At 38.2% G+C, this 17,503-nt stretch overlaps 2 protein-coding genes across 3 annotated transcripts in view; one reads left to right on the top strand and one right to left on the bottom strand.

Moving 5' to 3' along the window:
* TBPL1 (TATA-box binding protein like 1) overlaps positions 1-16,799 on the top strand; it is a 35,271-nt gene extending 18,472 nt beyond the window's left edge. Inside the window, exons 2-7 of one of the 2 annotated variants that reach the window (XM_066373182.1) lie at positions 3,664-3,736; positions 5,027-5,109; positions 5,272-5,335; positions 6,777-6,880; positions 6,982-7,076; positions 16,265-16,799. In XM_066373182.1, the coding sequence (XP_066229279.1) occupies positions 3,664-3,736; positions 5,027-5,109; positions 5,272-5,335; positions 6,777-6,880; positions 6,982-7,076; positions 16,265-16,344 (499 nt within the window). In that variant the 3' untranslated portion in view covers positions 16,345-16,799. Of the gene's footprint in view, positions 1-3,557; positions 3,737-5,026; positions 5,110-5,271; positions 5,336-6,776; positions 6,881-6,981; positions 7,077-16,264 lie in introns of both variants that reach the window. The other variant, XM_066373183.1, reaches the window with a different exon arrangement.
* SLC2A12 (solute carrier family 2 member 12) overlaps positions 1-17,503 on the bottom strand; it is a 79,392-nt gene that overhangs the window by 3,464 nt on the left and 58,425 nt on the right. The window lies entirely within an intron of this gene.

Here is a 17,503-nt window from a genome sequence, read left to right as displayed (position 1 = left end):
AATATCTTTTCTGGTGTGGAAAATTTAAAATGTAGTAGTCTTGGGTGCAATTTTCTTAAAAGCCAGGAGGTGGCAATGTTTTCCAGGTGATGCTTTAAAGTTACGTGATGCTGAAGTAATAATGTTGTTTTTTTAGATATTTTTTATTTTTTTTAATTCATTTTTAGAGAGGAGAGAGAGAGGGAGAGAGACAGAGAGAGAGGAGAGAGAGACAGAGAGAGAGAGAAGGGGGAGGAGCTGGAAGCATCAACTCCCATATGTGCCTTGACCAGGCAAGTCCAGGGTTTTGAACCGGCAACCTCAGCATTTCCAGGTCGACGCTTTATCCATTGTGCCACCACAGGTCAGGCTGAAGTAATGTTTTTAAATAGCACTAGAAAGTCAGGAGGACCTAAAGAACATAATGTATTCTTGTTCATAAAAGCATGTGTCGAGGAAGATGTTGCCTCAACTTCTACAATGCATTTTAATAGAAAGCTAGAACCAGGACATTTCCTGAAGTTAGGACAACTGCAGTTTTGAACTTTGCTTTTTATTAGAAGTACATATTTGACCACATAGTAGTTATTTACTTCAGAAACAGGACAAAACACCTGATTAAACCATGTCTTAATATTAGGCTTTGGGCAGTGGGAAGACAACTGATAATTGTATTTAAATCAGAATGGAATTAACTATATTTTTCTTACAGTAAATATATGTTATTTAAAAAAAGAAAAAAATCTAGACTCTACAAAACAAGAGAAGAACAATTTTTAAGCCAATCTTTGAGTAGAATACTTGTTAACATTTTGGCTATATAAATATATAAGTACATATATATACATAGATGGCTTTAGGCGACCCCTGTGTTTTGGTCATTCGACCCCCGCCGGGGTCGCGACCCACAGGTTGAGAACCGCTGGTCTAGTGTAACCTTGATTCTCAAACCAGATAAGGAAGGACAGTCCAAGAGAGGTTATTATATGCTTATTCTACTTATGAGCATAGATGTACCAATCCTAAAGGAAATGTTAGCAAACCGAATCCATCAGTGTGTGTTTTTAATCATGACTTACTTGGGTTCAGTGATATAATATAAATATTTATGTAATACGTTTAAGTGAATGATAAAACAAATCAGTGTAGAGGTTTCCTCAAGAGGGAAGGGATAGGATATGGTTTAAGAGAAGTACAGGGGAGACATCAATTGTATTGTAATTTTTATTTTTTTAAGCTGGGCAGTGGGTACATAGATGTTCTTTGTATTCTTTTTGCCCTGTTTTATTTTAAATATTTAGTACTCTAGTGTTAGCATGTATAACAGATTTATGAGTTTAAACGCTGCTATCAAATACTATATTTTTTGTGGGTGCTTATCATTCCCTTGGGAACGACACAAACCTGTTAAAACACTTACATGTATACCAACATTAATATGATAAATATGCTACATATGTATGCATTGTTATAGATATTTTGTTAAGATGCTTTGGCAACTTATTCTCATGGGATATTTGCCAATTAGAATTAGATTTGGCTGCATACAGCAGAAATACAGCATTAGGGGCTTAATACAGAAATTCATATTCATAAAATCTGGAGTTAGAAAGTACAAGGTTAATGAGGAGTCGCACGGTGTCAGGGACTCAAGCTTCTGTGTTACTGCTCTGCCATCCTTACCTCATAGTCTCAGGATCCCAGATGGCTGCCTGAACTCCAGCTCTCACTCCCAGACTCCAGGCTACAGGAATGAAGAAGGGCAGTAAGGCAAAAGGGGCTTTTGCTGGTTTAGTTCAGTACCTCTAGGCAGACTTTCCAAAAGACACAAAACCATTTTATTTTACATTTCATTGACCAGACAGAGTAATGTGGCTTTTTCTGTTGCCCAGAAGCCTGAAAGTGTGATACTTTATTTCTGCCACAGTGTATGCAGCTCGCCATCTGGGTTCTGGTCATCGTGAAGGAAGGGTGGAATGGATGTTGGGGTGAGCAGTCAGGAGCCTCTGTGTCACAGCGGATACACTCATGGGAAGTGATGCTGACAAACCTCTGTTCTGCCCGCCCGTTGACTTGAACTTATTTTATCCCTAATCACGGCGTGTTTGCGTTATTTCCCAGATATAAGTGCAAAGTACTTTTCATACATTTTCTATAATCCCCACAACACTATCTCCTAGGCATCATCTATTATTACATTTAATAGATGCGAAAACCAAGACACGAAGAGATTGCATCACTTTCCCAGGTTCTCATAACTAGTTAGTGGTTAGTTAGACATACTAACCACTGCTTATTAGCCTGCTGCTTATTAAGATCAGTGTTGATAACTGCCTGTCCTCTACTTATTAATATACCCATATATCTATACATCAGGGCCACTGACACTGTTGCCCCACACTTTGTACATAAAGATCATTTAAGGTTGCTTAAAAATACACAAGCTAAGCAGATTGAAGGGAGCGTAAAAGTAAGAAAATACAGTGAAAATACTGACACAGAGAATTGGTATGATTCTGTGGAGGCGCTGGATGTCTTGGTCTGACTCGTCATTGAATTCTAATACACCGAAGGGCAGAAAAACAAAATTGAATTCTCTTTATTTGGACTCTTAACATCTTCATTGTTTTAGTCACACAATAATTTGAATCCTTATAAAGAATACTAGTTCTTTATATTATGGCTACAAGTAATCTTAAAAATAATTATAATAGAATTGTTACTGTTTTCTGGATTTTCTCTTTCTGGGTTAGATAAGCTGAATTATCATTACATACTTTTTTAAGATGTAGCAACCCAAAGAATTTTTTTAGCTGGAATATGGATGCTTAGTTCAAATTTAGGATTCATATTGTTTGTTTACAGAAATGCTCCTATCAGTAGTTGTGAAACAGTACATACCTGGAGATGGTGATCTCAATAAAAATGTGTGCTCTTTGTCAGAGCTCCTCCCTACACATGCAGGTCTATGAGCTCCTTAAGAACAAAAGACTGGGCCTTAATTATTTTTTCTCTAGTATCCTCAGCACATAATAGGTGTCCAGTATGAATAATAAACGAATGGCTAGTAAGTGAGAAAAGTTTGTTTATAAATGTTATAAATAATATTTCTTCTTCTTTAAACTTAAGTCAATTACTCTACTGGAAAGAGAGGAAAAATAGGTCAACCTTTTCATAGCCCTCCCTATCAAGTATGAGATGGGTTACAGTACCATTAATGATTAGACATTGGAACCACAAAGTCCAGCTCTTGAACTGGGTTTGTTTGGAGACTTGCCATAACTTGGAACACCTGGAACATAATGGTTGTGAAGGCAAGTAGCAGAGATAGTCTGGCAGCCTCCTGGCGTGTAAAAGTTACTTATTAAATTTAAGGTTATGAACGTTAGATTTTATGTGACATGGTGATCTTTTTTGAAATGGCACATTTAGTGGGGAAAAGAAAGGACGTGATTTGATCTGAGTAACATTTAAAAATAAATAACAGATTTATTTTCTGCATTTCAGTTTTCAAGATTATCTGTGAAAAATTCAGAAAACATTTAAGTTTAATTACTTTATTTTGTTTTGTTTCTCAGGATGTGATCTTCGTGGTGGGAAGCTAAATTTTTAAACTACCCCAATGGATGCAGACAGTGATGTTGCACTGGACATTCTAATTACAAATGTAGTCTGTGTTTTTAGAACAAGATGCCATTTGAACTTACGGAAGATTGCTTTGGAGGGAGCAAATGTAATTTATAAGCGTGATGTTGGAGTAAGTGTCGGAACTTCAGTATGTATGCTACGTAGCCTAATTAGATAGTGCTATGACTGATGAACTAAAATGTGCGCATTTACAGATAGATTATGAGCACCTTGCCGTGTGCTAATTGTACTGGATACAACGGTGAGCCTTGTTGAAGTGACCCCTGCTTTCATGAAGTAGCATTTTGGAGATAAGCATACTTATCTCCATGTCTTAACAAAGAACTCATCGGATACTAGGCATTTCATACTGTTATCTCAGTTTCTTTTGACTGAAGAAGGGGACTTTTGTACTTTTATGGATACTTATGCAACTATAATTATGTTTAAATGGTGCCTTAATATAGAGATAGATCAATCGATAGATAGATAGATAGATAGTCTCCCCAGATTTGACAGCTTTCTAGTTTGATAATATAGCGTAGGACAGGAAAAGGAAAACCTCAGAATGTAACAAGGATTTTAAGGAGAAATACCTGATTTATTTATGCGTTACATTATTCAGTAACTGTTACATGTAATGGTCATATGATATGTATTTCCGTAAGTGAAAAGTTGCAATGAAAATTTAAATTCACATATGATCTTAGAACTTAGTCCTTTACTTATTTATAATCTCTGTAGGTAATTTTATTTAGACCCATAGCTTTGAAGTGCCTTTTATATCTAAGAAATCTAAAATTACATCTCTAGCTTCAACTTTTCTCCTGCATTCAAATTTTGCATATAAAACTTGAGTAGGTAATAGGCATTTCAGCGTAAGACAATAGAGTGAGGGATACCATGAGGCAGAATAAAGCAGGGTTAGAATGTAGAGCGATGAAGGGGTGGGTGTTTGGGTAGAACAGTCAGGTAGAACACCTCTCTATGGAGGTGACATCTGGTGACAGACTTGAGTGAAATGAAAATGTGAAGTAATATCCCGGATGAAAGGAACGGCTACTGCAAAGCTCCTGAGGTGTGAACAAAAGTCTGATATTTGAAGATCCATGCAAACTGTAAATTCCAGTTTTGTGACTGGAGTGACATGAAAGGTGAAATGGGTACATACTTTGTAGTTTGTTGGTTTCAAGTATTAATGAAAGATTTATACAGACCATGTATTTTTAACTAATTAAATGTCCTTTTGGATTAATCCATTCTTTTGTTCAGTATGGCACTCGATTTCAGAATGGGTGGGTGATAAGAGAACAGTTATTTTGATCTTGGTTAAGCTTGGAACAGTAGTTCAACATTAAAATAGCCATCTAGAGCAGAACCATATATGAAAACTCATCCTTATTGTGTATTTTTTTTCCAGAAAGTATTAATGAAGCTTAGGAAACCTAGAATTACAGCTACAATTTGGTCCTCAGGAAAAATTATTTGCACTGGAGCAACAAGGTAAATCTTACTTGGATTTTTTTTTTTTATATATATTTTCCCTGAATTCATGGAAGAGATACTTATAGACTTAAAAACAAAGTTATATGTACAATTTTTCATGTTCTTTGGTATAAAATTAATTTCCTCGATACTAACCTTCTTCTTTCCTTAAAACCACAGTGAAGAAGAAGCTAAATTCGGTGCCAGACGTTTAGCCCGCAGTCTGCAGAAACTAGGTTTTCAGGTAACATTTTCAACAATATCCAAACTGCAAATATTCAAGGATTTATTTTTGTAAAGTTAAAATTGTGAATTTAATAGACTAAAGAAATCACTAAACTACTCTCATGATTGAGCTTCTTCTAGATTTTTTTTTTTTATATATATTATTCTATGGTATAAAAATTTAGTAGCAATACTTGTCCATGTGGGTATTTTTGAAGGATTCTGGCGTTTTTTTCTATTTCTTTCTTACAGAGAGACACAGACTTGTTTTCTTACAAGCTAACTACCTTTTTAACTTTTCAACTTTGGAAGTTCTTTTTGCTTCTAAACTATCCTCCACCCCCCAGAATGATTTCTGGTCTTCTCCAGGGTGGTCGATGTGTGAGGATGAGCAGGCCGAAGGGTCCTGCTGAGCGTGCACACTGCTGGGCAGGCGCTTACACTGCACAGGGACCGTTGCTGGCAGTCAGCCTCATCAGATATAATTTTGTAGAGGTATACGTTTAAATAAAATTAATACATATTATGGACTTGCTAGGTCACTTGCAAATAATGAGTAAGTGACAGGATGATAAAGATGAGCTATAGTCCCTAAAGAGGTGAACTTAGGCTCTTTGGATTTGGATGGGAAGCAATGGGAAGCTGAGTTTCTCTCCGATGACTTCAGTCTCCTCCAAGCTAGAAAGTGAGGGTGGGAGCGAAGTGCTGGTGGGAGTGGGGGTGTTGGTGTGTGAGGACCGCAGCAGTATAGAACCACGGCTAATGGCGGAGCCACTTGGCACAATTGTATGTCCTTCTTCAGCTCTCCTGTGCAGGTACTGAGTTGGAGGATAGTTTATCCAAAATTGTTGTTTTTCTAAGAATGTTTGAAAAGATAAGATAAAACCATTCAAGATAGTGAGGAATTGCTGAAGTTATAAATTTGAGAAAATACTATTTTTAGCCTTGGAGCATCATCTTGAGCATACAATTAGAAATGTTGAGAGAAATCCCAATGAGTTAAAAGCACAATTTTATCACTTTATCCCTCACCCTGTCCCCCTGAAGAAAACACACATCTAGCTAAACTCACAGGAAGGTCATTTTACCGTGCATGTAAGAAAGTCTGGTTTTTGGAGCTTAATATATATACTATGTACTGAGTTTTAAAATGACAACTTTGCCATTTTGACTCTTAAAAGGAAGAGAGTGCTTTGATTTTTTTCCTCACCATTTGCTTTCTTACCTCAGGCTAACTATCCCATTTGCTTTTTTTTAATGATGTTTTTCAGTCTTTTTCTTTAATTAAGACATTTAATAAGTTACTGATAACTTAAAATACTGGGTCCATACTTAAGGTATTTGTTTTATCTTATTTGTTTTTAGGACTAAAACTTAATTCTTAATTATTAAGGATTTCTATGATGAGATTTTTTTTATTGTTTCAAAATAATTCATTGAGTTTTAATTCTCTCCTAAAGGTAATATTTACAGATTTTAAGGTTGTTAACGTTTTAGCAGTGTGTAACATGCCATTTGAAATCCGTTTGCCAGAATTCACAAAGAACAATAGACCTCATGCCAGGTAGGTTTTTGAAAAATGAAGATAACTTACCAAATTTGAAATTACTTGTCAAGCTATAAATATTTATATTAATTGTGGCTTTTTTTTTGTTTTTTGTATAGCTACGAACCTGAACTTCATCCTGCTGTGTGCTATCGGATAAAATCTCTACGAGCTACATTACAGATTTTTTCAACAGGAAGTATCACAGTAACAGGTATTTTATGACATTGAAACCAAACTTGTCAATTATGTATTGAGTAAGATACAAGGGCCCATACTGAGATGGAAAACACGTCTCATTTGTCCCAGTCACTCTGCCCTTCAAAACAACCAGTCTTCTGACTTGAAACACTGCAGATTAGTTTTACCGGCCTATATTTGCTCTTTTCTTTTGTGTTTCTCTTCTTTCATTCATTATTATCCTAATGAGATTCATCCTTATTGTTCCTTGTTGTGGACCACTCATTCTCATTGCTGTGTAGTGTCATCCAGTGTGGGAATACACTGTCCACAGCCATTTGGATAGTTTCCCGTTTGGAGCTGTGAAGAACATTCTAGTATATATTTTCACAATACAGTTTTTTTCATTTATGATATCTTGCACTTAAAATACTCAAGAGAAACCCACTTTATGAACTTTAAAAGGTTTTACATAAGCAAAATATTTCTATATAATTGCTACTTACTCACTACATATTAGGTGTACTTTGTTACATCTTTCGAGTTCTTAAACATTTGGAAGGGGTGGTGTCAGAACACGAGGCACAGTGTCAGTGGGTAGCCTTAGCTATGCAGGTGTTTTTAAAGGAGGCTGCATGGTTATAAAGTGTACAGAGAGAGACATTACTTAGGAATCAGACCCAACTTTTGGCACAATTGAGTTAAGGGAAATTTCTTCAGTATTCTTGGGTTGTTTTTGTTGTTATTGTTGTTCCTCCAGTCTTCACAGGAGAATAAATATTAGTAACACTTTTAAATGCTCGACAAATAAATTTGAGTTTTGACTCATCCCATGAGCTTTCACACCTCAGAGACTTTATTTTTTTTTATTTTAATGGGGTGACATTGATAAATCAGGGTACGTATGTTCACAGAGAACATCTCCAGGTTATTTTGACATTTGATTATGCTGCATTCCCATCACTCAAAGTCAAATTGTCTTCTGTCACCTTCTAACTGGTTTTCTTTGTGCCCCTCCCCTCCCCCAACTCCTTCCCTCTCCTCCCCCCCCCCACCCCATTACCACCACACTCTTGTCCATGTGTCTGAGTCTCATTTTTATGTCCCACCTATGTATGGAATCATATAATTCTTAGTTTTTTCTGATTTACTTATTTTGCTCAGTATAATGTTATCAAGTTCCAGCCATGTTGTTGTAAATGATCCGATCTCATCATTTCTTATGGCTGAGTAGTACTCCACAGCATATATGTACAAAAGCTTTTTAATCCACTTGTCCACTGATGGACACTTGGGCTGTTTCCAGATCTTCGCTATTGTGAACAATGCTGCCACAAACATGGGGGTGCATTTCTTCTTTTGAAACAGTGCTATGGTGTTCTTGGGATATATTCCTAAAAGTGGGATAGCTGGGTCAAAAGGAAGTTCGATTTTTAATTTTTTGAGGAATCTTTGTACTGTTTTCCACAGTGGCTGCACCATTCTGCATTCCTACCAGCAGTTCACAAGGGTTCCCTTTTCTCCACATCCTGGCCAGCACTTATTCTGTGTTGTTTTGTTGATGAGCGCCATTCTGACTGGTGTGAGGTGATATCGCACTGTGGTTTTAATTTGCATTTCTCTAATGATTAGTGATGTTGAGCATTTTTTCATATGCCTATTGGCCATCTGTATGTCCTCTTTGGAGAAGTGTCTATTCATTTCTTTCGCCCATTTTTTGATTGGATTGTTTGTCTTGCTGGTATTGAGTTTTACAAGTTCTTTATAAATTTTGGTTATTAACCCCTTATCAGACGTATTGTCAAATATGTTCTCCCATTGTGTAATTTGTCTTTTTATTCTGTTCTTATTGTCTTTAGCTGTGCAAAAGCTTTTTAGTTTGATATAGTCCCATTTGTTTATCCTGTCTTTTATTTCACTTGCCCGTTGAGATAAGTTGGTAAATATATTGCTGCAAGAGATGTCAGAGAGCTTACTGCCTAATGTTTTCTTCTAAGAAGTTTATGGTTTTATGACTTACATTTAAGTCTTTTATCCGTTTTGAGTTTATTTTTGTGAATGGTGTAAGTTGGTGGTCTAGTTTCATTTTTTTGCAGATAGCTGTCCAATTTTCTCAACAACATTTGTTGAAGAGGTTGTCTTTACTCCATTGTATGCCCTTACCTCCTTTGTCAAATACCAGTTGTCCATAGAGCTGTGGGTTTATTTCTGGGTTCTCTGTTCTGTTCCATTGATCTATATGCCTGTTCTTATGCCAGTACCAGGCTGTTTTGAGTACAATGGCCTTGTAGTATAACTTGATATCCGGAACTGTGATACCTCCCACTTTATTCTTCCTTTTCAAGATTGCTGAGGCTATTTGTGTTCTCTTTTGGTTCCATATAAATTTTTGGAATATGTGTTCTATATCTTTGAAGTAAGTCATTGGTATTTTAATTGGTATTGCATTAAATTTATAAATTGCTTTGGGTAATATAGACATTTTAATGATGTTTATTCTTCCTAACCATGAGCATGGTATATGCTTCCACTTGTATCTTCCCTGATTTCTTTTATCAATGTTTTATAATTTTCCAAGTACAAGTCTTTAATCTCCCCAGTTAAATTTATTCCTAGGTACTTTATTTTTTTGGTTGCAATGGTGAAGGGGATTGCTTCCTTAATTTCTTTCTGACAGTTCATTGTTAGTGTATAAAAATGCCTCTGATTTCTGAGTATTAATTTTATATCCTGCCACCTTGCTGAATTCATTTATCAGGTCCAGTAGTTTTTTGACTGAGACTTTAGGGTTTTCTATATACAATATCATATCATCTGCAAATAATGGTAGTTTTACTTCTTTTCCAATTTGGATGCCTTTTATTTCTTTTTCTTGTCTTATTGCTATGGCGAGGACTTCAGAACTATGTTGAATAAGAGTGGTGAAAGGGGCACTCCTGCCTTGTTCCTGATCTTAAGGGGATTGCTTTTAATTTTTGCCCATTGACTATGATGTTGGCTGTGGGTTTGTCATAGATGGCTTTATCATATTGAGGTATGTTCCCTGTATTCCCACTTTGCTGAGAGGTTTGATCATGAATGGGTGCTGGATTTTATCAAATGCTTTTTCTGCATCTATTGAAATTATCATGTGGTTTTTCTCCTTCCTTTTGTGAATCACATTGATTGATTTGCAAATATTGTACCAGCCTTGCTTCCCCAAAATAAATCCCAGTAGATCATGGTGTATGATTTTTTTTCATATATTGCTGGATCCAGTTTGCTAATATTTTGTTGCAGATTTTAGCATCTAAATTCATCAGGGATATTGGCCTATAATTTTCTTTCTTTGTGTTGTCTTTGCCTGGTTTTGGAATAAGAATTATGCTCGCTTCATAAAAAGAGATTGGAAGTCTTCCTTCCTCTTGAATTTTTTGAAATAGCTTGAGAAGGATAGGAGTTAGTTCTTTGAATATTTGGTAGAATTCACTTGTGAAGCCATCAGGCCCAGGACTTTTCTTTTTTTGGAGTTTTTTGATAACTGTTTCGATCTCATTTGTTGTAAATGGTCTGTTTAGGTTTTCTGATTCTTCCAGATTAATTTTTGGAAGATTATATGTTTCAAGGAATTTGTCCATTTCATCTAGGTTGTCTAGTTTTTTGGCATACAGTTCGTCATAGTATTTTCTTACATTATTTTGTATTTCTGTTGTGTCAGTTATTATTTCTCCACTCTCATTTCTAATTTTATTTATTTGAGTCCTCTCTCTTTTTTTCTTGGTGAGTCTGGGTAAAGGTTCATCGATCTTGTTTACCTTTTTAGAGAACCAGCTCTTGGTTTCATTGATCCTCTGTATTGTTTCTTTAGCCTCTAGGTCATTTATTTCTGCTCTGATCTTTATTATTTCCTTCCTTCTACTACCTCTGGGCTTAAATTGCTGTTCCTTTTCTAGTTCTTTTAGATGCAGGGTCAAGTTGTTTATATGAGCTTTTTCTAGCTTTTTAAGGTATGCCTGTAATGCTATGGACTTCCCTCTCAGGACTGCTTTTGCTGTGTCCCATAAATTTTGAGTTGATGTATGCTCATTATCGTTCATTCCTAGGAATTTTTTTATTTCTTCTTTGATCTCATTGTTAACCCATTCGTTATTTAATAACATGCTATTTAGTTTCCAAGTGTTTGAGTATTTTTCAGTTTTTCTGTTGTGGTTGATTTCTAGTTTCATGCCATTGTGATCAGAGAAAGTGCTTAATATGATTTCAATCTTCTTAAATTTGTTGAGGCCACTTTTGTGCCCTAACATGTGGTCTATCCTAGAGAATGTACCATGAGCACTTGAAAAGAATGTATATTCTGCTGCTTTAGGGTGAAAGGTTTTGAAGATATCTATTAAATCAAGTTGATCTAGTGTGTCCTTTAAGTCTGCTGTTTTTTTTGTTTTTGTTTTTTTGTATTTTTCCGAGGTTTGAAATGGGTAGGCAGTCAGACAGACTCCCATATGCACCTGACCGGGATCCACCCGGCATGCCCACCAGGGGGCATCGCTCTGCCGCAATCAGAGCCATTCTAGCGCCTGAGGCAGAGGCCACAGAGTCATCCTCAGCACCCTGGCCAACTTTGCTCCAATGGAGCCTTGGCTGCGGGAGGGGAAGAGAGAGACAGAGAGGAAGGAGAGGGGGAGGGGTGGAGAAGCAGACAGGGACTTCTCCTGTGTGCCCTGGCTGGGAATCGAACCCGGGACTCCTGCATGCCAGTCCAATGCTCTACCACTGAGCCAACCGGCCAGGGCCAAGTCTGCTGTTTCTTTGTTAATTTTCTTTCTTGAGGATCTATTTAGTGATGTTAGTGGGGTATTGAAATCTCCTACTATTATAGTATTGCTGTTGATCTCGCCCTTTAAATCCATCAAAGTCTGCTTTATATATTTAGGTGCTCCTATATTAGGTACATAGATATTTATAACGGTTATATCTGACTGTTGGGTTGCTCCCTTTATCATTATGTAGTGACCTTCTTTATTTCTTACTATAGCCTTTGTTTTAAAGTCTATTTTGTCTGATATAAGTATTGCTACCCCAACTTTTTTTAATTTCCATTTGCGTGAAATTTTTTTTCCATCATTTTATCTTTAGTCTGTGTGCATCTTCTGTTTTAAGGTGTGTCTCTTGTAGATGGCATATGTATGGGTCCTGTTTTCTTATCCACGCAGCTACCTTATGTCTTTTGATCGGATCATTTAATCTATTTACATTTAAGGTTATTGATATGTAGTTGTTTATTGCCATTTTATTCTTTAAAACTGTATTCCTCTTTTGCTATTTTTTTTTTTTCTTCTTTGATCTGTTTACAACAGGCTCCTTAGCATTTCTTGCAGCATTGGTTTGGTTGTAGTGAATTCCTTGAGTGTTTTTTTGTCTGGAAAGCTTTTTATTTCTCCTTGAATTTTAAATGATAGCGTTGCTTGATAAAGTAGTCTTGGTTGTAGACTCTTGTTCTGCATTACTTTGAATATTTCTTGCCATTCCCTTCTGGCCTCAAGTGTTTCTGTTGAGAAGTCGGAAGTCAACCTTATGGGGGCTCCTTTGTAGGTGATAGCCCTTTTTTCTCTAGCAGCTTTTAATATTTTCTCTTTATCACTTAGCTTTGGTATTTTAAATATGATGTGTCTTGGTGTAGATTTCTTGGGGTTTCTCTTTAATGGAGTTCTCTGTGCTTCTTGAACTTGTGAGATATTTTCCTGCCTTAATTTAGGGAAGTTTTCAGCTATGATATGTTTGAACAAAGTCTCTATCCCTTGTTCTTTCTCTTGTTTTTCAGGAACCCCTATGATGCAGATGTTATTTCTCTTCATGTTGTCACAGAGCTCTGTTTCCTCAGACTTTTTGAATCTCTTTTCTTTTTTCTGCTCCGCTTCCATGCCTTCCATTTATCATGTCCTCTAACTCACTGATTCGATTCTCAGCTTCATCCATCTTGCTTTTAAGTCCTTCCATTGTGTTCTTCATTTCTGATATTGTATTTGTCATTTCTGACTGATTCTTTTTTATTATTTCAATGTCCTTTTTTATATTTGCTATCTTTATTTAGGTGTTCATAATGACCATGTATTATTGTTCTAAGATCTTTTTTTTTTTTTTTTGTATCTTTCTGAAGCTGGAAATGGGGAGAGACAGTCAGACAGACTCCCGCATGCGCCCGACCGGGATCCACCCGGCACGCCCACCAGGGGCGACGCTCTGCCCACCAGGGGGTGATGCTCTGCCCCTCCAGGGCGTCGCTCTGCCGTGACCAGAGCCACTCTAGCACCTGGGGCAGAGACCAAGGAGCCATCCCCAGCACCCAGGCCGTCCCTGCTCCAATGGAGCCTCGGCTGCGGGAGGGGAAGAGAGAGACAGAGAGGAAGGAGGGGGGTGGAGAAGCAAATGGGCACTTCTCCTATGTGCCCTGGCCGGGAATCAAACCCAGGTCCCCCGCACGCCAGGCCGACGCTCTGCCGCTGAGCCAACCGGCCAGGGTCTGTTCTAAGATCTTTGATTATCCTAACAATTGTTATTTTAAACTCTGCATCTGGTAATTTGGTTATATCTGACTCATTCAAGTCCTTTTCTTGGAATTTCGCTTGATTCATTTGTGTTGCGTTTCTCTGCCTTCTAATTTTGTCTGTGTAAAAGACGGTTTTGGCCACTGGAGTCCACTGCATGTGGCCTCTGTGTTCCCTAGGTGTGGTCTGTCTGCAGGCCCACCACCCCCTCTGCTGCTGCAGCCTAGGGCGTTGGGGTATGGGCATTTCCAGTGCCAGCCTACTGGGGCTGTTGCTGTGGTTTCCGCCTCTCCTTCACGGGAGGAGCTGTGATCATGTGCTCAGGTATACAAGCTCGGTGGCCTTGGCCTTCGCCCCGCTCCTGCAGGTGGGGTTATGCTCGGCCCTGATGGCAGGGGTGAGCACCTTTTGCTCAGCTGCGGGTCTCCGCCTGATTCTGGGCTTTCACTCCACCCCCACGGAAGGAGCCGGCTCCCACGTCAGGCCACAAGCCTCGGTTCCGCAGGCGAGGCGAGGCTGCTCTCCTGTGCCCTTGCTGAAGGGTGTGTCTCCACCCCTTCTGGGGCTCCTGCCCTTCTCCCGCAGGCTGGATTGCAGGCAGCCCACAGCTGGGCTTGACCACTTTCGCATGTCCCCTCCTCCCCAGGCGGGCAAGACCAATCTCACACCTGGGCCTCAGTGGTGGCCAGCCGGCTTCTGCCCTTGCCGACAGAACTGCGCTTCCGTGTCCCGTGGCCTCCTGCCCTCGTGTGAGCCCTGAGCCGTGTGGGTGCGGGCGCTGCAGTTCAGACTCTAACACTCAATACTGTAGTCCCAAAAGCTCCCTCCTTTTAAGTGACTCTCCTCTAAGTACTGCGGGAGAGCTTGTTTGGCTAGTGTCCTGCTTCCCTTTGCTGGTATTGCTGTTTCCAGGGGAAATACTCACTTCAGATTTGGGGAGTGACTCGTCCCAGGGGTTAGAGTGGCTGTCCCTCAAAGTGTTTCTCCCTGTGCCTCCTAGATTACACACTCTTCCTGCTACTCCAGTCTTCTCCTCTTGCCCATCCCCCAGAGCCCCGGGTGAGTGATTGTGAGAGAGGTTTTCTGCGCAGTCCCTTTAAGAAGAATCCTGGGTCTGAGAAATCAGTCTCTTTCTCACAAACAGTATCCTGTCTTGTTTCCAGCTAAATACTGTCCATATGCCTCTTCTAGGCTCTGGGGCTGTAGGCTGGGGCTTTGTTCCTGGGGCTCAGGACCCTCTCCTCTCTGCTAAACTCACTTCCCGCCACGTGAGTCTCTCCAGGCGGGCTGCCGTTCACTCAGGGGAGCTGGGCAGCCCTCTCCGCGTTTCTGCTTTTCCTACCAGTCTCAGTGTGGCTTCTTCAGTGTTCCTCGGTTGAAGAGTCCTCTTAGTTTAGTCTAAAATTAGTTTTTCCAGATGATGGTTCTTAAAATTAAGTTGTAATTCACTTTGGTTCTGAGAGGTGGAAGTTGGTATGTCCACCAACTCTATCGCCATCTTGTCGCCTCTGCCTCAGAGACTTTTAAAGCCAATTGCCAGGGCTGTGCCTGAATCTTAAAAATAGAGTGGTGAGAAACAAGTCTTTTTGTTCCCTTTTTTCAATAATTGGGAACCCAGACTCCTGAGGGGGCCCCAAAGTCTATGGGTAAGTCTCTGCTAAGTATAGAATAAAATGATGCGGATATAAAGTCTGTCTTTATTGGGTTAATAAATAAACAACCAAGTAACAAACTGAAGACAAGTGACCTGTTTAATTAGTATGCATTATATATTTACATCTGGAATATTTTTTGAAATGCGATAACAATCAGTGAACACATGGGCAAAGCACTGTGTTATATGGAGGGATAAACTGAGTCAGAAAGGAGTGGATTAGCGTAGACGTGGTCAGCACCCTCAGAGTACACAGTGAGTGCGTATGTATGGTTTTAGGATCCTTCAAAGGAGGTGAGTATCATTAGCGAAACCATTTTTATTCAAAATAAATTTTATGAAAATATTTCTGTTGTCCACTTTTATGTTTCTTTTGAGCTATTTAAATGAGTGATTACATTTTTTAAAAGTTATTCTTAGCGCTATAAGGATGAATTAATATATAGCATCACCTCATTCCTTATACTTTCGATGTTTTCTGTTCTCTGCGTAAGCTGTGAGGGTGAATGGCCAGGTTAGTAGAAAAATGTTGCTGCCAAGTAGTTACTCTGTGGGCGTTTTTAGACCATGTTTATATAACAACAGCGTCTGGTTTCCCAACACTTGGGAAGCAGCTTTGTTTCCTGTCCCGGAGACCCAGATTTCTTGATAGCCGTGCGAGCTTCCGTCGGAGCCTAACTTAGGTCCAGACTACAGTGAGCGAAATGATAATAGTCCTCTAGGCCCACTTGTCATTTGTTCCTCTAATAAGCATGTTATAGCACTTTTTATTCCCTTCCATGATTGTTTGTGTGCAGTTTTACACTCTTTTCACATTGGTTCCTTAAACAAGATGAATCACATCATTTTTGTTTCAGATTTCCTTTAATTGTCTAGAAAGAAATTTATTATCTTGGTTTTTAGTATGGTAAGTATATAATTGTATGTAGATTTTAAAAAAATAATAATAAAATCCCCAGAACTACTTGAGTATTTTTCATTCTGAGAAACGAGCTTTTCCTAGTGCTCTCTGCCTCCTCTCACTGTGCCTCCGTGTGTTTGTTCCAGGGCCCAACGTGAAGGCTGTTGCTACTGCTGTGGAACAGATCTACCCGTTTGTGTTCGAAAGCAGGAAAGAGATTTTATAACTCACCATTTAATTGGTTAGAATCCCTAACTGAGCACCTTTTAAAACCTGCACATTGGACTCAAAACAAAAGGAAAACTGGACCAACAGTAATTGAGGAAATAGACTCTTTTATTCCTTCATGGCTACAGTGTAAGCTCCAGTCCCTTTGGATTTTATTTCAAACTTTGCTGTAATATAAAAAGGAAGTTTACAAGACATGACATTGCTGCTTTTCCAGAAGGACATTCTATTTATTTCCGCAGTGATTCTCATGTCCCCATAAGCAGAGCTGTCACAGTGTGCACTACCTTAAATTGTTTTATTGTTATTTTTTGCCAGTTTGAGCTAATGTGTTTTATTTGTGAATAGTCTTTTACATTTTTGTATGCTGAATATGGGCACCAAAGAACCTGTAAAAGTTATCTTTTTCAATTGAATGTGCACAAATAAAAGTTTGGAAAAGGTCTCTCTTCATATCTATTCTAACTTTTATTCCCCATTTTCTATTTTAATAAAGTGATATTCATAATTCTTTTTTTTTAAATCTATGCAAGGTTAGAGTTCTGCTAAAGTATGTTGGCTTCTTTTTGAAGTGTATTTTGTAAATATACGTGCCACATGTATATAGTATCTTTTAATGCTCTGTTACCAAATATCAAATAGGGATTTTTTTTTTCTTGCAGATTAGAAATAAAAACATGTATATAAATTCTAGGGAACCAGAATAGAACTTAATAGATTAAGTGTAATCTTTTATGTTGCTAATTTAATATGAGAGAAAATGTAAATATCTTTTAAACATTATAAAATTGTAGTTTTAAAAAGAGAAACCTCTTATCTACAGATGATATGAGAAAGAAGCTGTAATGAGTTAGTTGTACCTCAGATGTACCATATATCCTGAAAAGACTCAACTCTAGTTGTAGGAAAGTAATCTTAGGTTGGTACTCAAGGCTATATTAAGAGTCTTGTCAAAAATTGGTATTTTGTGCTGTTTTAATAAGAAGTGTCCACTAGCTGCCTCTGTACCATGGTGTCATTATACTCTAGTTCATCTTGAACTTGAAAGCCATTTTGCAAATTACATCTTTCCTTGTTGTGTCTTATTTAATGGAACTAAGAGTGACTATTCTGGTACAGAGGATGGCTACTCTTAAAGTTACAATAAATATGCGTTT

The sequence above is a fragment of the Saccopteryx leptura genome, chromosome 3, assembly GCF_036850995.1.
Source record: "Saccopteryx leptura isolate mSacLep1 chromosome 3, mSacLep1_pri_phased_curated, whole genome shotgun sequence".
NCBI classification, from domain to species: domain Eukaryota; kingdom Metazoa; phylum Chordata; class Mammalia; order Chiroptera; family Emballonuridae; genus Saccopteryx; species Saccopteryx leptura.
This window is presented reverse-complemented; position numbering and strand designations above follow the sequence as displayed.